This window comes from Columba livia, chromosome 13, assembly GCF_036013475.1.
Source record: "Columba livia isolate bColLiv1 breed racing homer chromosome 13, bColLiv1.pat.W.v2, whole genome shotgun sequence".
NCBI lineage: Eukaryota > Metazoa > Chordata > Aves > Columbiformes > Columbidae > Columba > Columba livia.
Genome location: NC_088614.1, coordinates 6,622,759 through 6,650,045, shown reverse-complemented (window position 1 = coordinate 6,650,045; position 27,287 = coordinate 6,622,759). Strand labels below are relative to the sequence as shown.

At 52.8% G+C, this 27,287-nt stretch overlaps 1 protein-coding gene across 11 annotated transcripts in view; it reads left to right on the top strand.

The window, feature by feature from the left end:
- ZNF469 (zinc finger protein 469) overlaps window positions 1–26,957 on the top strand; it is a 240,008-nt gene extending 213,051 nt beyond the window's left edge. For 8 of the 11 annotated variants that reach the window (XM_065028765.1, XM_065028766.1, XM_065028764.1 and 5 more), the window contains 2 exons: window positions 8,402–8,471; window positions 12,431–26,957. In XM_065028765.1, the coding sequence (XP_064884837.1) occupies window positions 12,612–25,316 (12,705 nt within the window). In that variant the 5' untranslated portion in view covers window positions 8,402–8,471; window positions 12,431–12,611 and the 3' untranslated portion in view covers window positions 25,317–26,957. The remainder of the gene's footprint in view (window positions 1–8,401; window positions 8,472–12,430) is intronic. The other 3 variants (XM_065028762.1, XM_065028763.1, XM_065028769.1) reach the window with 1 other exon arrangement.
- The last annotated feature ends 330 nt before the right edge of the window (window positions 26,958–27,287 follow it).

The following is a 27,287-nucleotide window of genomic DNA, read 5'->3' as shown; positions in this document are numbered from 1 at the left end:
TATATATATATTTTTTTTTTTTTCATACTGCGGCTTTGAGGAATCCCGAGATAAATGCCACTTTCTGTGTTAAAAGCAGGGACGTCTTGGAAGGGAAAGAAGCTGAATCGCAGCCTGTGTTTTCCGTTGGAAACGCGTCTCGGGTCCCGACTGTTTTCCATCACACAGGCGGGTTTTGTGTGGGTTCACCTGGGCAGGAAGCGGCGGGGTAAAGCGATACCCCACGGGGTGCGGGGGGCCCTTCTCCAACACCCCCTTTCCATAAACCCGATAGCACCCGCGGCTGGTAATGAAATAAGCAGCCGCTTTACGGCAGCTCTTGCACCATGTGCGAAAATTATTAGTTGCAACCTTTTGCTGGAAAAACGCAAGGAAAAGGAGCGTGGCAGACGAGAGATGCATGAAGTTATTTGCTCCCCACACCAGCATGAATATCCCACTCGGCTTTCCCCACTCCCAGCAGCATTAAATCTCCAGGTGAAGGGGGAAAAAAAAACCCTCTTAGTCTGTGAATTCACTGTAAAAGTATGTGGGGTTTAGTAATATTGCGTTAGCGGTGGTTCGGTCACTGCTAAATAGCTGAGGGAAATAAATAGTTTCCGGTGGCCATGGGATTAGGTATTGTCTGGGATGCGTTCTAGGGGGAGGAAAAATAATCCCAGGATGAGCCCGATGAATGGAGAGTGATGCCCTGAGCCCCTTCATCTCCTGCCCGCATCTGCCCGCACTGGGCTCTGGAAAGAAACTGCTAATGGGTAGGTTTCACCCATTTTTCAGAAGCTAAATTAAAAAAAAAAATAATAAAAATTAAAAAAAAATCTCTGTTTGGAAGAATTCAGTTTTCCAGCCAGGATATAAAAATACACTTTTTTTTCCAGACTCCCAGAGGGCTGCGGGGAGATTTTTGTTCTTTTTCATTCCTTCTTCAGTGGTTGAAGATGAGGAAAGGGATGAAACGCACAGGAAAGCACAGAGCCCAGTCCCTGGCGATGCTGCTCAGGTCGATGGCCACATCTCCACCTCATTTCTGTGCTTTCCAGCCACTTTTTCCTTGCAGCATCACTGCTGGGATTCAGCCCCACGAGCATCTGCGTTTTCCCTGCGGGAGCAGCAGCTTCATCCTTGTGTCCAACCTGCTCTTCCTGAGAAAACATCTTTTAAAGATCTTCCTGCTGTACCTGAAAATGATACCCCAAAGCAGAAGGGAGGTTCTCAGTCTTCACTTTTTATCTTGCAAGCTCACACCAAGGAGGGATGTTATCCTAGACCGGTACCCGGAGTAAAGCATCACTGGTGGGTTTGGACCCCAAGTGTTTTACCACCTCACACAGCACCAGCAAAAGGCAAATATTTGCAGGATGCCATTCTTCAGATCTTTGAAATGTCCTCTGTTAATTTTTTTCGACTGAGGAAAGTAAAACACAGCAATGTGAGGAAGGGGATTCTGTCGCTTGGTGCATCCCTGGAGAAAACATGCCTCCCGTGCAAACAGAGCCTGGGCTTGTCTGGATGATGAATATTGGCATTATTTGACCGTGGTTGCTCGCAGATGGTGCCTGGTGAAAAAGAAAAGAGGAAAAAAAAAAAAAGGCAGAAGAAAGAGCATGGAGCCTCTCGGTGGGTTTTCTCCACCTTGGTATTGCCGAGCTCATGGCTGGGGCACAGGGACATGTCCCCACATCTGCCACCAGCAGCTGGACCAGCAGGAAGGGCTGCGCGTGCCTGGAGATCAGTTGGCAAAAACACTTTTCATTACTCAGCCTTTGAAGTCTGAGGCATGTGCCGGACTCGTGTTCAGCACCTGCAAACAAACCTGACCTGAGCGGCCGCCTGGCTTTGATGTTTTGAGATACAGGAGGGTCTCTGCAGCCATGGGCTGTGTCACTCTCCTGGGAAGGGGACAGAAGGGACTGGTTACATGGAAAGGACAACAAAAAGCATGGCTGGATTTCAGTCCAGCTCCTCCTCACCCCACAAACCAGGGATGCACCGGTGGGGTGTGCAAATCCTCCCTGCTTTGATTTCACTGATGCTTTGCTGTGTCCACGTCACGCTGGCGGGCAGAAGACCGAGCTGCCAGCCCCCGGAGTGCTGCCTGCAGCTGCCGGGGCCACGTACCCGTCCCCACCGCCACCAGCAGCTTTACGAAGCGGCTGATTGAAGTTCGCCATGAATGTCCCTCTGTTCACCAGCCTTTTTATAGCTCCGCACATTTTTCTTGGCCCAGAGTGTTTCTGCTCCCGGTGAGAACAGAGAGCATCTCTCAGCACCGGCATCCACAAACGGCCAGGACGGGAGGGGGCTGCACCAGGTCAGTTCATTTTTTGGGGTCCTGCTGCCCCAAATGCAACATTCCCAGCGTGCCTGTGTCCCGATGTGGGCTAAAAGCTCAGCTCTGGGTGGCCAGTGAGTTTTGCAGCTCAGACATAACAGAGCTCGGGGACCATCCTGGTGAGGAGTGGTGATGCTGGAAGGCTGAGCGTTGAGCCCTTCCTGAAAACCTCAGCCCCACACTGTGGTTTCCCATGTGGCTCATCCCTCCTGCCGGCGAAGGGCTGTGAATCCCCGGGGAGATGCTGCTCAAGGCACTGGAGGCGATGGCAAGCTCGGCCTCAAGCAGCAGCCCCTTCCCAAGGAAGCCAAACTGTTGTTTTCCATAAAATCACCACGGCTCCGCTCCCACCTCCCAAGGGGGCAGCTCCCCATGGTGATGCGGTACCCATGGGTGCATCCCAGCCCCACGCATGGGAGAGGGAGCCTGAATTAGGGGACACCCCAAAATTCCAGAGCTGCCCTCCCTGCTCTCTGGGATGCGATTCGCTTCTCCCAGGCACTCCTCTTTCCATCTGCTTCTCCTTCCATGGTGGGGAAATGCTCTGGAACAGAGTTAAACCATGGGCTGGGCAGCAAGGACCTGCTCCCCGCTCGTTTTTCTGTGACCAAGCAAAGGACATCGCTTATGGAAAGCAGTAAAAAGGCAGTAAATTAAGGGAATGTTTTTAAAATCCTCTCTTGCTGTGGGGGCTGGCGGGGCGCCTGCTCTCCGGTAGCGATGGGGAGTGATGCGGCTGGGGGGGTTTGCAGCAGCATCTGCACCATGGCTGCAGGTCACAGGCAGCGGAGGATGGGGATGGAGTGGGAGTCGCTCCTGGGAATGGCAGGGATTTCACAGGGACGTCACCCCTGTGATCCCCCTTGGTCGGTGATGTACCCCTCGCTTGGGTGTCTGGGCCTGGGGATGTGATCCCAGCTCAGAGCCACACAAGACAGCACCACAAATGTGTGGGCTCCTCGGGGATGGTGGCACCCGGAATACGTCCACATAGCTCCAAGCATCCCATCTGTGTGCCAAGGGACAGGGACAGGACAGCCCCCATGGGTTGGGACCGGCCAAATCTGCCGGTCCCAGGGGGACGTGCTGGGACAGGGCATCTCCCAGTCACTTAATTCATCGTCTCATTTGCTTTCTCCCAGCCAAGCCGCGGGGCCGCTGTCGGAACAGTCTGGGGTTAAAGCCAGGCTCGCAGCAGTCCGTGTCTCGGGTTCTTGTGCCGTCTGCAGGGTGTTTTCCAGCAAAGCCGTGCATGGGGCTGCTCCCCCCTGTGCCCTGGGTGTAATCGGATCCGTCCCCCACCAAGCAAGCATTTGTATTCTGAGCATTTTCGGCATGTTTTGCATTTGAGAGACACAGGAAGAATGTCTGCTGGGCAGGGCAAACGGCGGGTGAAACGGCAAGGCACTGGTGCCTGCCCTAGGATGCGTTTTTGGGACTGGAGCCCCTTCTCCAGGGCTGTCCCTGCTTGAGTCCCACTTGGTGCAAAAAGGCATTTTTTTTCAGTGAAAAGAGAAACCACCATTTCTACCAACACCTTCCTGCTGCCTTTTCCCACTGGGATCATTCTCCCAAGGAGCATCTCCTGGTCTCCCCTTCAAGCCCTGAACTTGCAGCCCAACATTATTTGAGAGAAGGTGGGTGCTGGGGCAGCATCACTGGGTCTCATCAACCCCAGCTTTCTCCTCCCTGATCCCCCCTGTCCAAAGCTGGCACCGCGCCGGGCGGCTGCTTGCAGACACCTTTGCTTCCCTCTGCAGGAAATCTCCATCAATTGCAAGTCTGAGCATCCCCTCATCCCAAAAGCTGGACCCCGTCAGGGATGGAGCTGCTGGGGGGGACACCAAGTTCATGTCTGCATGGTGTGGCCTGCCAGAGCCACTGGCTACTTTTATCTCCATCACTTGACTATTATACTTAATCAGGAAGGGAGGTTATTATATTTTTTTCTTAAATCCACTTTTCTTTTATACAGAGCAAATTATAATCACTTTTAATTGAAAAAAAAAAGCTGATAATATTCTGAACCAAATTTCTGCAAGAGAATAATTAACATTGCAATAAATCCCCAAAGGAAATGCTCATTAATCTTGTCTTTCAGAAGCAAATTTTAGAAGAGAGCTTATTTAAAACATTGTTAATAATTATAGGAAAGTTGACAGCTTAAAAGCCCCCAAATCTTGCAGTGGTCTCCTCGTGTCAGATCCTTGGGTAACTGGTTCATGCTGGACGGGAGCACCGTTGGACTGAGAGGGAATGGATGCTGTGAGTACCACCAGCGATGGGGGATACTCCCTGGATGGTGACAGGTGGGTGTCAGAGGTTTGTGTCACCAGGGATGGACTTGGCGTTGCTGAGGGTCACCCTGAGCTCAGGGACAAGCACAAGTTGACAAGATGAGCTGAACCTGCTTGGTGGTGAATGTGCTGACTAGTGCTGGGATGCTCCTTGTGCCACCCATGACATCTGTGACATGTCACCATCTCCATCTACTGAAACCCGCCATTGCGCCCACTCATCTTGGGGAGAAATAATGTGATTTTGCTGCTCTCACAGAGGCTGGGGAGGTGACAGTCCGTCAGTCCGTCTGCTGGGGCTAGGTAAGGCGGGTGTCACCAGTGGGATCATGGGACAGATGGGACCTGCAGAGATGTGGCTGTCCCCAGTCACTCACCCGCGGGACCCCAATGGATGGGGGCTGGATTCATGCGCTCGCTGACACCGAGGCAGGAGCAAAACCCCCATTTGAAGTTTGTGACTGTGTTAATTGCAGTTAACCGATTAATTCCGTACGTAGATATGTGTGTGTGCGTGTGTGTCTGCCCAAAGGCAGAACCAGCCAAATGATCATGGGGCAGATTCTGATTTGTCGTGACCCTCCCATCCCCGAGCAGCAGCATGCCGAAAGGACAAGGAGCTTAATTAACTTTGGGTGAAAATCCCGGCGATGTGCTCATTGCTCTCAGGTTTCCTGTCCCCGTTTGACCAGGGCTGCGAGTGGGGGAAAAAGCAGCTTGGAGCAAACCCAGGCTCCGCCAGGAGGAAGGAAATGTGATATTGGCCTGGGAATGGTGTCATCGCCTTTGCTTTTTTGCTTTTTTTTTTTTTCTTTTATTTTGAGGTCATGGAAGGGTAGGAGGGAAACGCGGAGTTGGTCTCTCTCTTAGGAAAATGGGGAAAGGGGGGATACTGTGGCAATGCCTGAGGGGGTCAGCTGGGGCTGGGAATGGTCAAAGTGTTGCTGCTGGGCTCCTCTTCCCCAAAATCTATCCATTACACATATATCCAGCAGCATAATTTCTCCTCTCCTTCCACCAGCTCCCCTTCAGCATCCCGTGCACAGGGGTGTCAACAGACAAATTTTAGTTAAATTTAAAACAAAACAAAAATCCTCCCTTTTGGCTTATGCAAATTCACTCTCCTTTGATAACAAATCTGCCCAGGTCACGCAGACCTGGGGAGATGACGAGATTTCATTGCAGCAATATTTAATACCTCTCCAAGGCCCCAGTGCAAGAGAGCACTTAATCCCACGCTTAATTTCATTTCTGTGCCTTAAAATCCTGAGCGATGTGCTCATCTCGAGGCGAGGGCCTGTGCTCAGGCACACCGCAGTTCTCCAAATAAGCAGGACAGTAGCCAAATCTTGGCAAAAAACTTGCCGTGGTGCATCCCGCTGTATCCATTTTTGCCCTGGCAGGAAGCGGGCTGGTTGCCGTGGCAACCGCGGGGTGATGAGGGATGCACTGGTACCCAGAGCCCATCGCCCAGCACCCAGTGGGACACTGACCTGCTTTTATCCTTCCAATCATCTGCTTTAATCCCTCAAAGGGGGTGTCTAAGGAGTTAATTTTTATTATTTTGATCTGTTTGCCGTGCTCCTCTGGCCATGTACCACCCTGCCCCAGGGGGGTCCCACCACGTTGGGGACCCCAAGGGTCCCTGTGGTCTCCTCCTGCCTGTGCTTTGTCATCCGGAGCCGTCATTTTCATTAGGCAGCTGCTCTGTACCTCGTTGCCTTTTATCTGCGTTCTGTTAAATGATCTCAAATATGTGATATGATAAAGACAAACAAACACCCGTTCAATTTAGTTCACCCTAATGCCAGACTCTACTTTTACCCAAGTAATTAAGATTAATGCAGTTGATAATTTAGGAAGCATTCTTAAATGTACCCTTCTGGCAGCATCTAACATGTAATTTTACCTTAGAAGATTTATCGGAGCACTTAGGTAACAGATAGTTCCTTAGCAAACTGGAGCATTTAGGAGGAAAATGAAAGATTAATATTTCTTGAATAAATGTCAAAAATCAGGCATTCTTTATTACAGCCCTACAAAGATGCTGCTGTCAGGCCCGGCCTTGCTGCTGATTCCTGGGGGAGATTAAACCCGCCGCAGTCTCTTGGAAAAGCCACAGATGCCCTTGGCCATGGCTGGGGATGGAACCCAAGCGAGAGGCCATGGCTGATTGTCACCCACCCCACGCCACTGCCTGGCCGGGGAATGACATTGCCAGGTCACCCAGATCTATCCGTCCCTTTTCCCGCAGCTTGGGGTGACCTCGAGCCTCTTCCCATGTCTTCTCCTCTCCCCTCACCCCACCCCAACCACCTCCTGGTGCCACCTCCCATGGGACGTCGCCTCTGCCAGAGGCGCAACCCCTTGCAGCACCAGGCAGGCTGGGGAGGGACCCTGGGCACGGTGCCAAGACGTCGGCTTGTGACACCCCCACATCTCCTGGGGTGCCAGGGCAGCTGCCAGGCTCTGCCCTGCCCGCCCCCACTATTTTGCATTAAAAAAACAAGGACGGATTAGGGACTGTTTGCAAAATCTGAATCCCAAGTGAAAGTTGGATTCGCACCAGCTTGGAAATTCAAACCTGGTCAGGTCCAGAAAATCGATTTGGGAACATTGCAAGCAAGAAACAAACTTTCTGAATGAACTTACAACTTCTCCTCTGGCCAGAAAAGTCTGCTGGGAACAACTTGTTGCAGTGTTCCTTGTCCTGATACCACCAGGCCAGCCCATCCAGGCAGGCACGTGTGTGTGCACCCCGGCATCGTCCCCAGCGCCCCTTACAAGGTCCTTTTCAACCAGGGCTCAGCTCAGAATTGGTGGAGTCACCATCCTTGGAGGGGTTGAACAGACACGGAGATGAGGTTCTCAGGGACATGGGGTAGTGCAAAGGGTGCGTTAATGGTTGGACGTGGTGATCTTGAGGGTCTTTTCCAAGCAAAATGATTCTTTGACTCTTTGATCATGCCAGGAACCAGATTTGCTTTTCTCTTTATTTGTCCCAGAAACGGGTTAATGCCAGAGCAGAGTTTGATGTTTCTGAGTGTGACCCACAAGTAGCAGACGTGGGTTAACTTCAGGTTGGACCTGGGGCTGGCAAGGATATAACAGCGACCCCTTAAAATCCCCCCGACTGCCACTAAAGTGCCTTTTCCCGGCTCCCTCGAAGGTGTGATGGATGCAAGTGCTGTTTTGGGAGTGTGGCCTGATCCGGCACAGTACGGGATGGATATGGGCAGGAGCTGGGTGTCACGGGGGCCAGCACCACCAAAGGTGTGGAACACCGGGGAGGGGACCTGTGCCCATCACTGGATGCAGGATGGGGCCAGGCTGGCAGCAGACTGGAATCTGGCCAGTGCCCTATGCACTCCCTGGGCTGTGGTTTGGGCTTTGGCTGTCCTCAGCCTCCCCTTTCTCCTCCTCCTCCTCCTCACACCGCTGAGGACGTTTTCTGCATCCTGACTGCAGTGACAGTGAGCCCCTGCGAGGGTTTGGGTCTGCAGGACCCCAGTGATGGCAAGGATGCAGGGATGGAGCTGGGATGCAGGAGAGGGGGAGGCAGGACCCCATCTCCGTCTGTGCCTCAATTTCCTCACTCCCACAGCCCCCTATGATCATGCACCAGGCCACGGGGACCCGATGGAGGTGGCCATGACAGAGCATTTTGGGGTGGAAACCCCTCCTTTTGGCAGCCGAGTGCTCCCCACGCACCGCGGTGCCAGCAGCCAAGCCAAACACAAATTCCTGACATATTTTTCTCTTTCCTTTGCAGCCAAGAAATTCATATTTCATGGGAGGTGAAAGTGAGTCCCGGCAGTAGCTGAGCAGCAGAGGGTGCCAAGGTATGGGCCAGCTGACAGCACGGGGTTGGATGCTATTTTTGGGAGCCAGACACTCTCCTCCTCATCCCCAACAGTCTCAGGGGTTGCCCCTGCCCCCCCCGCTAGTTGCAGAGGTGCTCAGGGACATCACCGGCTGCTTTTCTCACCCCACAGCAGCCCGGCTGCAAGAGGTAGAAAGTTTAAAGAGGCTCCAGGCTTTGAGGAGGGGCCGGTTCACAAGAAAAAGGGATTTTTCAGAGCCCCAGACAAAGCCATGCCTGGATAGGATCAACCCACCTGGGCAGGCCTTAAATCTTTTAGGCAGTGCTTAAATTCCCCTTACTAGGGACAAAAACCAAAAGGTGTTCAGAGTCACCCCTGCAGCTTGTACAGCTGGTGAAAGCCCATAGGAAAGGGTATTTGCCTGGGTGATGCCACCCAGCTGGCACCTTGATTTTTTTTTCCTTCCACCCACTCCCACACCTGTCCCTGAGCCGCCATTGCCAAAACCGCAGTGCTGCTGGCCACGATACCCACCCCGATAATGGCAGCCCAGCCCGGGATGGTTATTTATTCCCCTCACCCATCCCAAGCCCCAACCAGAGCCACAGCCTCAGGACCCCCACCCCGACCAGAGCCCCTTGCACCCATCCCTGGACAACTCCCAGCCCCACCAGGGCTTTGCTGAACTGGGCGCTGTACATAAAACAGCAAGAACAGTCCCTGCCCCGCTAATCTCAACAGATGATAGAGAGCAGATAGGCGAGGGGAAGCGTTATCGGACTGGTTTACAGATGGAGGGTGAGTCACCGCGATTAACTGCTGTACCCAAGGTCATGCGAGGGAGAGGCCAAGCCGAGCTCAACCCGGCTGTCCCGTGTCGCCCAGCAGGGGCTTTGCCCCTGGCTCTCTGCCGTTTCAGCCCATTCGTCCTCCTTTGTTCCAGCAGCTACTGGGGTTTTCTTGTTGGATGTTGGGGTTTGTTTTTGCTGTTCACAAAATATGTGTTGTTGCCTTGTCGCTGTTTTGCCCTGGGGGGTGTGTCACCTGCTACTGCCCTGCCCACAGTGGGGACATGGTGGTCCCCTCAGTCTTCATGGTGTGGTCCCTGTATGATGTCCCAGCTGAGATGCAAAGCTTTGGCATCCTGCTGGTGGGATTCATGGCTCTTCTCTCTTGGGAGGAAGATGCCATCAGGGCTGGGTGTGACACAGTCCCGAAGGAGATCCGTGGTGGGACAGCCCTGCAGGAATAAGTGCTGAGGGGACAGGGAAGTGCTGAGGTTCTCGGGGGACATGGGCAGCCTCAGGGGACCCTCAGCTTTGCCCCTTGCACACAACCAGCTCTTGGGGCACAAGGAGCTGACGCACTCACTCCAGATGCCGCGGAGCTGGGGTGGTGAATCACAACCTGTCTGGCACGTTGAGGCTCCTGGCAGGATGGGACCTGCCCCACAGAGCGGCAGCCTGCGCTCTGCCATCACTGTTTGGCTTGTCCCCTGTGTCCCCAGACCACAACATGGCTGTGGGAAGCCCCAACATGTGAAGATGCTCTGGGTGAAAGGGCTGAGCACTCAGCAGGACACACAATTGTGGACAGGGAGTGCTCGCCCTGCATCCAGGCAGCCCATTGCTAAATATCACGTGGGTTTTTTTAAACATAACTTTCTTTTGCCCTATCCCATCCCTTCTCACCTCCTCTCATAGGAGATGAAACATAAAAATCTGAAAAGCAATGCTGGTCATAACCCAAAGAGGAGCCTGGGCATGGTGACAGGCTAAGGAGGAGGCTGAGAGTATGGGATAAAAAAAGAAGATGAAATGGTCCCTATTTTCATTTTATTCTGGGTTTCCCATCCGGCAAGGGGCAAACAATTTTTAGGCTGGATACCTAAGCTCCCTGGTGATGGATGCAGGCAGCTGTCTGGGGAATATAACTTGAAATCAGCACACCCGGCTCCACTTATTGACCCCGCCATGGGCAGCAGCACCGGCTGAGCCTCACCAAGAGATCCCACATTTCTGCTCTGTGCTGCTCCCAGGGCTGCCATCCCATCACACCAGGGCCACCACCAGCCCCGGTGGGGGGATGAGCATCAAGAGTTTGGGGAACAAAGCCCTAATTTAAACTTTGCCTTTATCCCCATGCATCATCTATCATTTGCATGGGATAAATTCGTGCCTATCTCCTGCCCAGGCTCTGCCACCATCAGCAGGTATCCCCTTGCTCTGTGGGACAGTCCCACATGCCACCGGCTCTGCTGTCCCCATCTCCATCACTCTATCAGAGCAGGGATCAGGGTGTTTGTTTCTCCTGGCGCTCAGCACTAATGCACCAGCAAACCCCAGCCCTCGCCATGCAAATCCTGCAGCTTTGCGGACACACAAATGAGACTTTCCTTAAAAAAAAGAAGAAAAAAAAAAAGGCTCCTTTATGTGGCTGAAAGAGCACAACTGTGATAATGTAGCGAGCGCTGGCCTTGGGTATTTTATCTTGGCAAGGAGCCTTTGCAAATTTAAACAGCAACAAACAGGCTCCGCAGTTGTGGCTGGACGCGGCATAAGTGGCACATTGTTTTGCAAGCAAAACCCCAGTGTGGCCGAGGGCCACGTGTGAGCTTTAGCCGGGGAGTGAGCGCGATGGGGTCTGGCCCTATCAGCCCGGGATTCATTTCACTCCATGGGGTGTGTAATTGTGGAGGAATTTGAGCCCTACAGCTCAAATCAGAGAGGGGACCCTGGGGGCGCTCCCCACTGCGTTGCCTTCCCTTCTCTGCTCACAGCATCTCTGCAACAGGAGTAGCTCTCTCTATATATACACAATAATGTTATTAATAATATTATTAATGCATATATGCTGTCGCAGCATCGCGAGGTGCTGGGTACTCAGCCCAGCTGTTTATGTGTGCAAAGCATCAGATGGGAGCTGAGAGACCCTGAATAAATGCAGGTCGCTCCCCTTTCCTTGCAGAAATTCTCATTTTCTGCTCAGATCACTGCTGAGCAGGGACGGCGCGGCTGTGCAGCGTGGAGTGGACCCCAAATGGGGCTGGGGAGGTGTAAGAATTAGACCCAGGAGAAGACCAATAAGCTGAGTTTCATGCTTATTTAGAGTCAGGTCACCCCCTCCCCAGCTCCCAGAAGTATCATGCCTTTGCCCCCTGCAGCAGAGAGTAAAGAAGTGTTTTTAGTGATGGAGAAGAAATAAACACTTTCTGTTTCCAGTAGACTTTTAAAAAGAGATTCTTTTAAACAGACATTTACTCCTCTTTTTAATATAACCTGTGTCTGGGGCTAAAATCCTACCTGGTACCTTTTAAAAGTCTGCGGTCAGCTTGTGCTTCATGTCTAATGCCCTGAGCTCCTGTATTGTAAAACCAGCTGGTGAATTTGGGACTTTGTTTTTATTCTTTCACCTACTTAACAGTGTCTAAAATCATGAGGGCAATTTGTAGGTGCAGTTAAAGTGAAGGCAGAGGCAGCAGAAGCTCAAGTCCTTTCTCTGGGGTTTCAGAACAATGGGTTGGTGGAGCAGCGAGGTCCAAGGGATGCTGCACACACACATCATCATCCCTCTGACTATGAGAGCTGGGACACGGGGACACTGGGACGTGGGGACGCAGGAGCCCTTGCCAGGCCACCTCTCCCAGCCCAGCCCAACAGCCCTTCCCGCTAATCCGTAGGTGGAGCTCTTCTGTCATCTTTTTTCTGCTTATGTTGCTAAGAAGTACCCAGAAATAGCTTCCCTGGGAGGAAAAAAAGTGCCTCCCTCAGCAGCTTTTGCCAAAGGTGAAATGCCCCGAGCAGCCTTTGAAGAGCCCAGAGCTGGAAGGCTTCACCCCAGGGATGCTCGGGGGGGCTGCACTGCCCCTTCCTCCATCCCTCTCCTCACCACAGCATCAAGAAAAAGGGCCAAAATATCCCCCCTCTTTCTGCTGGTCCTCTCCCTGCCTGACAGCCACATTTTCTTTGTTTTTCTAGGTCTGAAAGGATGTGGCAGAGCCCCACCGGTGCTTGGGACCACTCGCCTCCCCAGGGAGCCGCTGCCTCTGTCCCCCTCCAGGTGCCCACCAGCGGAGGACCATGCCCATGACGGAGGGACGGCAGCTTGCAGCGGGACGGGAAAACGGGGCTTTGTAGCCTTTCCCTCCTCCTCGGTATCATGACTGGAGAGACCCAGCATGTTTACACCATCGATGATACTGAGACTGGCCCCAAAGACCCTGAGAAGGACTTTGGATGTGAGGAGAAGGACGGGAGGGTGCTCGGCGGGGAGGGGACGTCCCCATTCCCCGTCCCCAAGGACAAGGAGCCCCACAGCCAGCGGGAAGCCGTGATCCGTCCGCAGCAAGTGGGGAAGATTGACTTCAAGTCCCTTCACCATAAACCCAAGTTTGGCAATGACAGCACCTGGGGAGAGATCAAGGGCAGCCCCCAGTCCCCCCCGGGGAAGGGACGAGCCCGTGAGCGCAGCCGGCGCTCGGGGAAGGGTGAGCGGGGCCACCAGCAGCTTTACCGGCTCAGCATCACCGGCACCCGGCCCAACCCCACCATCGGCATCGCCTACCCCCAGCAGAAAGTGACCCCCCCGAAGAAGCCGGAGGCAAATTGCGGCCCTGTGGCCGGCAGCTACCGCTTCAACGTGCCCAGCATCCCACAGCGCGAGGCCGAGCTCCGGCAAGAAGATCTCGGCTTCAGCCACTGCTTTCCCGATGCCACCAGCCGTACCTCTGCCAACTATACCTCACAGCCCACTCCCCTCCATACCCCCAAAGGGCAGCCCCCTGCCAGCATCCCCCTCAAGACCCCCGGCACCAATGGGCAGCTACATTATTTAGAGTTTCAGGCCAACAAGGCCGAGTCCTGGCCCTCCCCAGAGAAGAGCTTTGCCGGTGCTAGCTACGGGATCACGGTGCAGAAGCCCAGCTCTTTCCCTGAGGGTGGTAAAGCCGGTGGCCACACTCTCAGTGTTTTGCCATGTCAATACCCCTTCCAGCTGCTGCACGACTCGGGGAAGGAGCCATACCGCGGCGATGCGGGGAGCCAGGAGTACCTGGACATGGGGCTGGCCACTGGCCAGCTGGGTCACGGCACCTTCACCTTCCACTCGTCCTCCCGAGAGTGGCAAGAGGAGGTGCTGAGCAGTGGCTCCTACGAGAGCGTGTCCCCTGAGGGCAGGCTCTATGGTTTGCCCGTGCCACCACCACCACCGCCACCACCGTTCCTGCACCCGCCGCCGGCCCCACACCACGGCCCTCCACGGCATCCCGCCGACCCCAACGGTGCTCTCTCGTCATCTGGTGCTATTGACCAAAACCCAAGCACTTTCCAAGAAAACCAAGCTGTTTTTCCGTCTAGTTTACACTCGCCTAGTATGCCAAAGCCAGTCGGGAAGAGGCAAGCCCCAGCAAAAGACAGTGTCCCCAGCCCACGGCTGCTGGTCCCAAGCAGCCCTCTGAGAAGGAACATGCCACCAAATTCTCTCTCCCAAGTGCACTTTCCGAGCAAAGCCTATTGTAGCTCCTCCGCGGGCAGTGCCAATGCAGGATCTGTGCCTTTCGAGACAAGCGTTCCCACTATGGCACCCACCCACCCTCGGCTTGTGCAAGCTTGGGAAGGTGCCACTAAGGCTTTTTCTCTCATGGACCAGAATTCAGCACCTTATTCGAACCCTGTTGGAAACCAGTTCTCATTTGAGTGCCAGTCTGGCCCCGAGCAGAGGCAGCACAGGCAGAAAAATGCCAGGATGCCTTGGCAGCAAATACACCTCGCCTCTGCAATGCCCACTGCAAACAGGCTCGAGCTGTCGAGACAGGTCACCAGCCAGAAGCTCCCCTTCCCCCTGGGCACGGCGGAGTGGCAGGGGAGTGGGAAGGCCCAGAAAGGGCCCCCTGTAAGTAATTCTTCAGGGTATCACGGCAAAAAGCTCTTCTCGGGAGAGAGCATCGGGGTCCAGAGGGGAGACCCCAATTCAACAGGCGCTTTTTCTTTCGAGAGTGGGAAGGAACCAGGGTCTCCTGCCTGCGATTCAAGAAGCAAAGCCTTCTTCTACAGCGTGAGTCAAGCAGGTCCTCCTCCTCCTCCCTCAAGGAGCTCGTCGGGCTCAGCACTAGTCCTGCCGCCATCAGCCTTGGTGGCTGCCTCCCCTTGCGAGTCCCCACTACCATCCCCTGTCCCCAACCCCACCTGCGGCAGCACCTGCTCATCTCTCTCCCCCATGTCCAGCAGCCCGCTCAACCCTGGTTTTGAAGACAGCCAGATGTCCCGAGCGCTGACCCCCTCTCCCTTCTTCCAGCACCCTTGCCATCCCAAGGATGGCAATAAAACCTTCCACCCCTCCGACATCCTGAGCTCCAGCTCCCTTCATTACCACCACCCGGACTCCATGAAGTCCTTCCACTTCCCTCCTGATGTTCTGAAAGATGACAACCTCCTGAAATGTGCCCCAGCAAGCCTATTCCACAAACCCGGCATGGAGGTGGCCAAAGGATGCTCGGATGGGCTGGATGGGGAGCAGCCTCCACCGCCGTACTCCTCCCATCACTTACTGGCTAACTCACTCAGTAGTGCCAGCCTGGACCAGCTGGACGTGCTCCTGACCTGCAAACAGTGCGACCAGAACTACAGCAACCTCTCCTCCTTCCTCCAGCACCGCCAGTTCTGCACCTCCCATTCCGCTGCTCCCCAGGGTGAGGCTAAGGATGCTCCCCGGGCAGCCGAGGGGCGGAAAGCACTCCCACCAGAACCCCCCAAGTCCCCCAGCCTGGGGCTCTCTCCAGACCCACAAGCACATTTGTTGACATTAAACAAGAGCGATGACTTCTTGCTGGATGGGGAAAGCAAAAGCGAGGGCAAGGAAGATGCTCTGAAGGGCGGCCTCTTTAACGGACTCACCACCAGCTCCCTGCCGCTCACCGCCTCCGACCTGGACATTGACGACGCCAAGCTGGACAGCCTGATCACTGAAGCCCTCAATGGCCTGGGGTACCAGTCGGATAACCCAGAGATCGACAGCAGCTTCATCGACGTGTTTGCTGACGAAGAGCTGACGGGTGTGAAGGCGACCAGCGGTGGGATGTCCCACAAGGTGAAGGAAGTCCTGGCCTTGGAGAGCAAATCGAAGCAGATGGCAACAGAGGAGAAGGCAGCAGGCCAGCCCAAAGCCAGCAATTTTTATGAGGACAAGCACGCGGGTGGAGAGCAGGCGAAAAGAGGGGCAGGAAAGCAGCACCTTCACAAGGGGAGGGTGGCGCGAAGGTTGGCAGCCCAGGAACCGGATCCCGGGGCAGTGGGAGCAGAGACGATGCCCAAGTTGCGGGCAGGCAGGAAGAACAGCGTCCCACTGGCCACCACCTCCTCCAAGTCCACCTCCAGCCAAAAACATCTCAGGAAGCTCAGCCAGGAGCCTCCGACAAAGAGTGAGGTGGGACCGGGTGTTGACACCAAGAGCTCCAAGCCACCTCGGTTCTCCACGAAGGATATAAAGAAGCGGAAGCCCCGAAGTGGGACATGGAGCAAGGAGCTCATTCACAAGATTGTGCAGCAGAAGAACAAGCTCCACAAACTCCAGGTGAAGAGCAGCAAGCAGGTGCCGTTCCCCCAAGTCACTGAGAGGCTGGTGCCAGGTGCCAAGGAGGGCAGGTTTCGGGAGTACGACTACATCTCCGACTCAGATGATGATGGGGCAGAGTGTAGCAAGGTCCGGGGACGGAAGAAGCCAGGCATGGGATTCATCGGGAGGACCAAGTACAGCTTTAGCAAGAAACGCCCAGGAAGAGCTGAGAGATCCAAAGAGAAAGATCCAGCCTGGAGCTACAGCCGGAAAAGGGATGGTCAGAAAAGGGAGACACAGGAGCACAAGGGGGTCCCGAGCCAAGAGGTTGTCAAGGAGGAGGATTGTGCCACCAAAGTCCGAAGACAGAGCAGCCAGTCATCTACTGGCAGCAGCTACAGCAACAGCGTGCCCAGCAAGATGGCCACCAGCCCACCCCGCGCCAATGGTGCCAGCTCGGGCAGCGAGAAGCAGGGCGTGCAGAGAAGGAGATGCTCAGGTGGCTCAGCACGGGTGCCAAGGGCTCTGCTCAGCCTTCCTGAGGACAGGAGCCCAAAGAAGAGCCAGAAGAGCAAAGAGGACTTTCCCAAGGGGAGCAGGCAGTTGGGCTCAGCCAAACCTTTGGTAGCTGGCTCCAGGACCCATCCAAGCGCTGAACCAGATGTTGCTGTGATGGACGGTGCAAAGGAGGAGCCATCACTGCAGCCCCAGGACAGGCAGCTGCCCAGCACGTCCAGGAGTCCTGTCATGCTCTGTTGTAAGGAGAGGACAGAAGAGCCCAAAGGAGCAGAAAAGCACAAGGGTGAGACAGGAGAACCCAACCTAGAGGCTCAGGACTCACCCAAGGTGTCCACAGTCAAACAGAGGCATCAGCTTGCCCCTTTCGCCGGTGACGTGCTGGAGTACCATGCAGAAGAGCTAATTGCTCCAACCCAGGGCAGTAACGAAGCTAGTCCTGGCAATGGGAGTGCTGCCTACTCAGAAACAGGCATCAAATACTTGAAGGCACATGGATCAGGTGCTTTGGCAGTTGCCCCATATGAGGGGAATGCCATGGGAATGATGCTCACTGCCAAGGCACCCGAGCCATGCATCAGCACCAACAACACGTTTTTCAATCCCAAAGGCCTTCCTGGTCACTATGATGACAATCTCTTCTCAAAGCCCCCAGCCTTGGGCTCCTCACACATGGATGACGTGTACTTATGCCAGGATGACATCAACACCAGCTCCTTCGAGCAGAAGCACACCAGCATCTCCCCCTATGCTGCAGAAACACCACAGGGCAAGGTCTCCTCCCCTCTCAGCTTTGATTCCTCTTCGATATTTGGAGAGCTTCCTGTCACTGAGTTCGATCCGCCACTGTATGAGAATGTATCTGCCAGTAAGGATGGTTATGTGACAACATTTACCAATGCCCCCAGCAAGCCACTGCCGTTTGAGCAACCATATCCACCATTCATGCCAGAGAAAGAGTGGTCCCTCATGGAGGAGGTGACTCCAATGCTGCCAGAAGACATGTCTCAGTTCCACAGCCTTTCGGTGGAGAAGCCACTAGCCAAGAAATTCCCTGAGGAAGGACCTGTCCCCACCAGCCAACTCTCCCTGCCACTGCCAGACAGAATAACGGATTATAACGTGACTTTTATGAACAACATATCAGACGATGAGCTGGAGATCAAGCGATTAGTCACAGAGCTGGAGAGTCAGCTGCAGACCAGCAAGCTGGATAACGAGGCGTCTGTGATCCTTCAGAAACCTGAGCAAGACATCACTGCACATCAGCAAGGACCAGAAGCCGAGCAGTTCTCACCACTGCCAGCCAAGCAAGAGACGGGCCAGGAGAAAGGACTGTTTTTGGTAGATGAGCTGGGCAATTCAAGCCTGTGTGTTGAGGAGAGGCTGGGGGGTGAAAAGCCAGTCGTGAGGAGCAGCCATGGGGACTACGAGACCACTCAGGAGGCCTGGCCCTGCCCAGTGGAGCTGGGTTCACTGCAGACAGGGATGTGCCCCCCAGCTCCACTTGCCATTGGACATTTCTGCTCCAAAGACAGCGGCGAGCAGCTTCGGGGAACTGCACCTGCTGAGGAAAGTGGCCCTGGAAAGATGGAAAATGGGTCTTCATCCAAAAGCCTACCTGGCTCACACACACCAGATGGAACAGAAGCTCCTGCCTACACAGACCCTGTGACAAAAAGCCCCCCTGTTGTAACTGTGTTCCCCAAGACCCTGGAGGCAGCAGAAGCGACCGAAGATCCCCTGCCATCCCTGCGATGCCAGCATGATGCTGAGATCTTCCCTGTGCCAGGGAAAGTGGATGAAGGCTTCACTGATGCTGCAGAGCTGGAGAAGTTTGATGCTCATCTTCCAAACCCTAAACCTGAATTGAGCTTTCAGCAAGGTCCCACCCCAGCCATGGATCTCCCATTTTCACCTCACATCAAAGAGGTCCCAGATACAGAAGAAAGACCCTTAAGCAAGCCCAAGTCACCCAAAATGGCAAAAAGCACCGTGGACTTCAAAGGGGATGGTGGCGGGTCTACATTGATGGAAGAAGCAGAGGAGAAGAGCCCCACCACCTATCCAGATCCTGGACATGGTGACAAAGCCAGCAAACAAAAAGTTCTGCTGTTTGATATGCTGAGTCTGCCCAAGGAGACTGACTGCGGCTCCCGACAGATGTTGGCATCCCCAGAAACAGCTGCCAACCCTCTGCAGCAGCTCCAGCTCTTCGTTGCCCGAACAGTAAAGAGCAACGAGGAGGAGCTGTTGATGCCGTGCTTCCCCATGCTGCTCGCTCCTAGCCAGCCCTCCGCCACAGCCCACATTCAGACAGAGCAGAAAGAGGAGAACGGCGGTCCTGTGGAAGGGGAAACTCAGACCTTCTGCCCTGCCCAAGGGGAGGGGAATGTCCCCATTGGAGGCAAGACGGAAAATATTGCTCCCCCAGCAAAAGAGGCTGTGCTTTTCTCTGGGGGGTGCGAGCAGCCGGAGTCATTGGGTGCAACAGGCTCTTACCGTGCGAAACAATCCACATTTGCAAAGGCAGAGCTGCAAAATAATGTAATGGAGCTGCAGGACTTAGCAAATGAACACATGGAGCTGAATGACATTAATATCCGTGCAGATGGTGTTTCCCAAGAGTGTAATGACCTCTTGCCACTCAAAAACACAGCAGTGACCCAACTGCCAGGACAAGGAAAGAAAGCTGATCAGCTCCTGGAAGAGCAGGAGCAAGATAAAAACAAAGTGACCGTGGTATTTAAAAAACATGAGCAATCCCATTTAAGCCATAGTTTGCCTGAGAAAGAGACGCTGGGCAGTGCAGCAGCAGAGATGCTGGAAAGGAATGAGGTGGGACAGAGGACACAGCCCCTGCACAGTGATCCCACCAGTCCCACCAGTCCCTCTAAGGAGGATCTCCACCAGGATCACCACTTGGTGCCGGAGATGAGTGCTGGAGCAGTCAGTGCAAAGGTTTCCAGGGAAGGAAATAGCAAGAAGTTGTCCCTCAATGGCTGCCACTACACAGGCGAATCTCTGGCCAACATGCCCTTGGTGACCAATTTTTCTCACCTCAAATGCTTGCAAGGTGTTGGGGCTGAGGGAGGAGAGGTCCCCAGCTTCAGCACTCAGCTCTCAGTTGAGAAGAAATACGGTGTGTCCCTGCTTGACGCATCAAGTTCATTTGTCATGAAGAGGTGTCCTCTCGAGACCAACAGCCATCACATCCATCACCCCACCATGGACCTGGTAGAGCAAGGGATGTGGAAAAGACCACCCACATTTCCTCCCTCGCTGCATCACTGCGGGGCTGTGCCCATGGAGATGGTCGAGGATGGTCACCATCACCTCCCTGACAACATTTTGGGTAGCTATGGACCACCTGAAAGAGAAGAGACAGCACGACCCTGCACTCTGCTGCACGCCAATGGTCTGGGGGGCGCTGTCTTGGAGATAGATGGTCCCCAGAAACCACATGGAAAGGACGGCTCTCTTGCCTACTCACCACCTTTCAGCCAAAAGGGTGTTGGTAAAGAGGTACCTGAAAGCACCAGTGCTGTGCTGTCAACCTCTTATTTTAAAGAAAATCAAGCATGCACCATCACAGATATAGTCGTTAACTCCATTCCTCTGGAAACCCAAGATTACCCAACCCAGGCCATGACAGATCTTCTGCCGATCAGAGAAAGAGAGATAAACCTGAATCAAGAGGAGAACCTTGAAAGCTGCTCTGATGATGGACATAAGCATCAAAGTGAAACAGAGGCTTTGTCCAATGGTTTTGTTGTTCAGCAGGTGCCAGCTGCTGTCGGCAAAGGTCTTACAAGAACTGGAGATCTTTGTCCTGCCAAATTAAATGGCCACGAGTTTTCAGAGGCAGCAGAGGTGAGACTTGGTCTTTCCAAAACCACAGAGAGCGGAGAAAAGAGTTTAAAAGGGGAGAAACCCAAAAGCCATGGGGCTGGAGAAGACAGGAGTTGTGTCTTGAGCAGTGTGGGCCAAGGAGAGGACAACACATGTAACAGTACTCCAGACCCTTCCCAAAATGAACTTCACAAAGAAAAGAAGCCGAACGGGCTCCCAGTGACCTGTGACATTTGTTCAGCTTCTTTCCGGTCCAAGCCTGGCCTGACCAGGCACAAAGCTGTCAAGCACCAGGTGAAGAACAGTGGTGTACCACAGCCCAGCAAGACTCCCAGGTCCACTTTGATTCCTGCAGACAAGACACCAAAAACAGCCCAAAAGGTGCCCAGGAGGAGCCTGAAGGCTTCTGTCAAAGAGAAAGCCTGCATCTCACAGATGCCAACCACCAACATTGACCACATCCCCAAGAAAATCTGCCCAGACCTGGAGAAAGAGCCCAACGCGCAGATGCAAGAAGTGGTCAGCAGAGTGCTCAGCGACCTCAGTGTCATCTCCTTCGAGATGTCCCAGGAGCTGCACCGCACACAGGTTCTGCAGAGGGAGATGAAGGCAAAGAGACCACACTTAGAGACAAGGGGAGCAGCTGAGGCGGTGGCTGGCAAGTCGGACCTGGGACAGCAGGCCGGGAAGGGAGAAAAGGGCAGAAGGAGCCAAAGCAAAGATCCTGGAGAAGTGAACAGCAATTCTGAAAAGAAGCTAAACAGGAAAGTGAGAAGAAGGAAAGCAAAGGTATTTCCCAGTGGAAATGAGTCTGATGGTCCATGTGAGCTGGAGAAGAATGCAGATTCTCGCCCTGCTGAACTCATCTCCAGTCTGCCCAGGGTCCTGGAGGGCTTGTGTGAGCCAGGTGGTTGCGTCTCCACAGAGGAACAGAATGGATCCAACTCATTCCAGCACTCTCAAAAAGCTAAACAGTCCCCTTGTGCAGCTGAGCTTGCAGAGGGCATGGGCGATGGGATGGTGTCTTCAAAGGAGATAATCAGCAAGGAATCAGTAACGGGCACAGTCGCCTCTTCCAGGGAGGTGGAATATCCAAATGGAGGGGAAGACATTCAGGCTTGCAAAAAACAGGTTAGCGGGTTTGTGAAGCAAGTGGAGAAGGGATTGGGCAAGGTAGGCAAAGAGCAGCATCATGGTGGTGACAGCACAGAGGAGGTGAATGCTGAGACAAGAGACAGTCCCACAGCAGGCAGCAGCACTGGGAACCAGAGCGATGCCCCACAGGGTCCCACAGCTTCCGTGGAAGGAGGCCTTCTGGTGGAGACAGGTGATTTGGAAACCACCCAGAAGGTTCCTGGGCAAGGCGCTCTGCAGACCACACCAGGGATCAGCCCTCCTCCTGCAGAGCCAAAGCGATGGGCAAAGGCAGACACACCACCAGGCAGAGAGCACCATGTGGAGAGTGCGGCCACCTCGGACCTCCAGAGCTTGTTTGACGATGACTCCACATTCTCCCAGCTCTTTCCCCGAGATGACCAGTTTGTCCGGAGAAGGTGCACAAGGGTGTATGGGAAGCGCAGCAAGAAACCCAAGCCTGTCACTGAGGTGAACCTCCAGCCAGCAGGTGCCATCGACCTCTTCACGATCCGATTGGCTTCTGACCTCAGCGAAACCAGCCCTTTTTGTGTCACCAGGGATGACCCTTGTGAATACGAAACCATCTCTGTTGATGATGCCTTAATGCTAAACATGTGTCATGACAGCAAGGCCAACAGTGGAGATGCTGCTCCCAATGAATCTAAAAGCACTGAACTGAGGTTGGACAGCGAGAAGACCGACCAAGGGAAGGAGGACATAGACCTGGAAGATAATATGCTAACCTTTTTGTGCCAAAATGGCCAAGTGGACAGTGTCCCCAACTTGAACATCTGGGGGAGTCTGGAGAAGGAGGGAGAAAGCCTCTCTGCCGAGGACATGTTTGAGCCTCTGATGGACCTTGAGGACGAGCACTCGCTCAGAGAAGTGAGCTCCGAGCCCCCCAACCTGGCAGAGGAGTCCTATGATGGCAAGGCTAATGAAGATTCAGACTCTCCCGAATTTCATACCATCAACATCGAGATGCTGAACGCAAAGCTGAAAATGAGAGACATATGCTTCTTCAGCCCTTGTGAAGACCTTCCTGACCATGGGGAGGACAATGCCATGAATTTCAAGCTGAAGCCGGGCCAGCACAGCAAGCACAGAAGTAAGCTGGAAGATGGGAAGGTAGGGAAAAACCGCGGTGAGATAACCATCAAGGCCAAAGACAAGCAGTACAAATGCAAAGTCTGCTTCCAGTGGTTCCTGACATTGGGGGAGCTGGACTTCCACAAGCTCTCCCATAACCCTTCGCCTCCACCTACCTGCTACATGTGCGTCCAGCGCAAATTCAGCTCCCGGGAGCAGCTGAGGGACCATCTGAAGGAGAAGCACGCCAAAAACAAAGCCGGTCTGTGGGCTTGTGGGATGTGCCTGAAGGAGATCTCAGACGTCTGGATGTACAACGAGCACCTTCGGGAACACGCCACCCAGTTTGCTCGCAAGGGGCAAGCGCAGAAGTCTGTGATGGGCCTGCCAGCCTGCTTCGGTGAGGACAACGCCGCTGTCACCCATTTCCTCAACACCATCATGTATCGGAAGCCCAGCAGGTCCTCCCGGCACGCTGACCCCAGCAGCAAGCATGGGGTTAGCAGAGAGAGCAAGAGCCCCAAGGAGCTGCCCGTTGAGCAGGAGGCCAAGGCGATGAAAGACCCTTTGGAAAGTAATGTCAAGGTGAAGCCACTTGCACCCAGCTCCTCTAAAACATCAGCTAGTCCATCTCCAGAGCACATGGCAAAAAGCGAAGGCACCCCAAAATCTGTCCCCATGCACCCAGACTGCAAGGATCCTTCCAGGGACTGTCATCACTGTGGCAAACAGTTTCCCAAACCCTTCAAGCTCCAGCGGCATTTGGTCGTGCACAGTTTACAGAAGATTTACTTGTGCCACAAGTGTCCAATGTTCTACCAGGAGCCCAAAGAGCTTCGAAACCACCTCAGCCAGGAGCATGGGATAGTAGAGGAGCAGGAGATCAAGCACACCACCCTGTATGCATGCGAGCTCTGCGCAGACGTCATGCACGTTATCAAGAAGTCCTTCATCTGCAGCATGTGCAACTACACCTTCTCCAAGAAAGAGCAGTATGACCGGCACATGGAGAAGCACCTGGCAGGAAGCAACAAGACTTTCAAATTCAGAGGGGTCATGAGACCTGGTGTTGCCTGCAGAGAAGGCAGGGAGAAGGTGAAAGAGGACAGCTCTCTCCAGGAGGGTGTACCACCAAGCAAGAAGAGGAAGGTTGATCACCACAGCAGCTCACCAGTCCATCTGGACCACGCTAGTGACCTTCAGCTGGTAGAGGTTGCAAGGCCCGACTTGCAAGCTCCCACTGACTCCTTCCCTACAGCACCCACTGACCCAGGAGCACCCCAACCCACCGTGAAAACAGAAGACATGGTGGGTGACTTCTCTGACCTCCTGGCAGAGATGGACAAATCCCAGTTTGACACCCTTCCTCCACCACCCTGCCTCTCCCCATCTTTGCCACAGGCTGTGGCGAGTGGTCCGGAGCTGGGCCATATTGCTGTCATGTCTATTGAGGAGCTGGAGAAAGGAGCGTTTGATGGGAAACCACTTCCTTTCTTGGACTCACCTGAGTTTACTATTGACCTTGCTGGGTTGGCTTGTAACCAGGCCATGGACCAAAAACTCTCTCCTCCGCACCTCACCGAGAAACATGGCTACACCGATGCTCGTAAAACAACAAGCATAGGTAACAAAGACAAATATATAGCAGGTGTCCTGGAAAATCCCCATGCGGCCACCCACACCATGGATGGGATCCCATTTCTACAGCTTGCTGAGAAGGTCTCGGAACTTCCTTCCCCACAGACAGAGGCTCCACCAGCTAAGGAGACACACAGGTGGGGTAACCCCAGTGCCAGCAATGCCTCTTCTTGGGAAGGTGCATCTAAAGCCATGTCTCCAGAAGCTGCCCACCAGCCCCTGCCCCTGAAGGACAAGACAACTGCACCCACGCTGAACAGAGCTTCCAAAGATTCAACCCTGCAGAAGAAGACCATGGGTAGCCAACCCAGCAGTGAGGCTGCTCCTGTCATGGACAGCCATGGTGACAGCACCGAGGAGCGTCAGCAACCTGGTCTGGAGAAGGAAAAGGCCATTCCCGAGTCCAACGCCAAGGACAGCAGCGCTAATGCCAAGGACCAAGGCGTCAACCCAAGCAAATCCACCAGCCACCACCCCAGAGGCGAGGCGACCAGCAACACCATGAGACACAGCCATGTGGAGCCCAGCAAAGCTGCCAGCAAGCTTCATCCCAAGCGAGGAAAAGAACACAAGTCCTCAGGCCACCGGAGCAGCTCTGGCTCCCGGGAGAACTTGGAGGAAGACAGGAAAAAGAAAAAAGCCCGAACATTGTGCCCGGGGAGGAGCGAGAGCACCAACGAGCTCAAACGCACTGGCTGGAGCAATACTGAATCTTCTGCCCTCTCCTCTGGGAAGAGGGAGACGCACTGCAACAAACTGGTACCCAAACCCAAACCGGGCACCCAACTGAAGAAGATGGTCCTGGACACTTTCAACCAGAAGAAGGGGGAGCTCCGCCATGCAAATGGGGACATGAAGCGCAGGAAGGCCATTCTGGGGAAGAGCTTCCATCAAGTGTTGGCCAAGGGGCCGTCGTCATCACCGCGAGGTCCCTTGCACGGCCCACGTGCTGCCCGGGGTGCCAAACCGGGTAGCTCAGCCAGCTACCACACCGCTGAGTCCCAGAACAACCTGCTAAGCCAACTCTTTGGGCAAAAATTAACTAGCTTTAAAATTCCTTTAAGACGAGATACTTCAGAGTAATTTATGGAAGTGACTTATGGTGATCCTCAGCTGCTTTCATGGGGTTTGCAAGGGTAAAAATTATCAAAGCATTAAATTCGTTTGTGTAGCATGATTTCTCTGTCTAGCTTAAATGAACTTGCACTGCAGCCTCTGTGAAATAGTTTGCTTTGTGTCTACTAATCTACTTTAATTCACCTGATTTATCATGCAAATGCTAGAACTTTGATGTTGCTGATGATTTTCATGAACTGAAATTGTAATCGCTTTGGGCAGACTGAATCGTCAAGAGCAATTGCTTTATTGCAGAAGTGCTGAGGTTACAAGGATACTTGCAAATCTCAGACCCTTTTGAGACTGTGTCTGTGTTATCTTTGTACAAAGTACTTGAAGAGATGAACTTCATTCCATAGACGTCTTATTCATAAGGTGCAGCACACTGTAGAAAGCAAATTTTTTTTTTTTTGAAGATTTTGCACAAATAATCCCATACAATTCATTTAATTGGGAGCTGGCCTAAGAGATGATACAATTAAAAAAAAAATTAAATTAAGAATTGAGTTTCCTATATTTTGACAGCCATCCCTATGAATTTATTTCTACATCGTCAAGAGAATAATGAACCGGCTGCCATTCTGTGACCACTGTAGACAATGTAACCGGAGAAGAGCCGCCACCGCGAGCAAACTGCACCTTGACACTTGTGAAAAACTCTGATTTTTTTAGGGTTGGGTTTTGTTTTGGTTTGCCTTTTTTCTTTTTTGTCTGTATGTGTGTGTGTTTTCTTTTTGTTTGTGGCAGGTTTTGTTATTTGTTTTGTTGTTTGGGTTTTTTTTTTTGCGCAACGACAAAACTGTGCCAATTTACCGCACCAAACCGGTACTGTCCAAGTACCCTCAATGGTATCACTTCTAAACTATCTTACTGTATCGAGTTAGTGGCTCTATAGGTATCCGCTTTTTACTATGCAGTTACTGGTGCTATTCTTCTTTTGTAATGTGAATACAGACTTCCTTGATTGAAAAATAAAAGGGAACCATTAGGAAGTAGCTGTTACCTGTAAAGGAAAACAAAGCAGGAAAAAAAAATTTAAAATCCAACTTTAGGGAAAAAAAATCCTGTATGCTGGTACTCCATAGTGTCGAAAAGATAATGTCATGTTAAATGAGCACGTTATACAACCGAACTTTTGAATCCAGAAAGAAATCTCAGGTGCAAACGAGGACATGGAAGATAATTAAAAATACTATTGAAATACTCCCAAGTCAAGGAGGTGAAGTAATGCACTGATGTGATATGAACAGTCAGAGTACTTTGCGTCTGTCCTGCAATTATTATTTTTTTGTTTTGTTTTAGATTTAAAAGGAAAAAAAAAAAAAGAGGCTTTATTCTGTTAATATGTATCTTTACAATTCTTTGTATTGTATAAAAATATTGTAGGTAATTTACCTTGGGTGCAATGTGTTCTGTCAGAAGTTTTTATTTTGATATTTTGTCAGAGAAGCAGAGAGAGCAGGAAACGCCGTTTTATGATGTTGTATGTGTGCTTTTAAAGTGCCTCTTTAATATTGTTAAATAAAGTATGAGATGAAAATATGGGGTGGTACTGTAAAATCATACATGAGTAATCTTTTCAAATATATTCCAATATTTTCACAGAAATTTCCTCTCTGCGTGATGTTTGTGGTGTTATAAATAAGGGCCAATAAATCGATTTTGAGCCAATCAATCGATTTTATTTAGCAAGCAGTAATTAGGCAAAACAGCGCTGGGTGACCCGGGGAAGCTCAGTTCCGCCAACAGGCACACCACTCAACTTTTCGTGTGTGCTTATATATGTTATAAGGTCGTTCACACGCTGGGAATTTCCGTCTCTGGAACTTTGTTATCTGTTGCACCATCCTGGCGCTCTGTTATCTGTGGCACCATCCGGGAGTTCTGTTATCTGTGGCACCATCCGGGAGTCCTGTTATCTGTGGCACCATCCAGGCA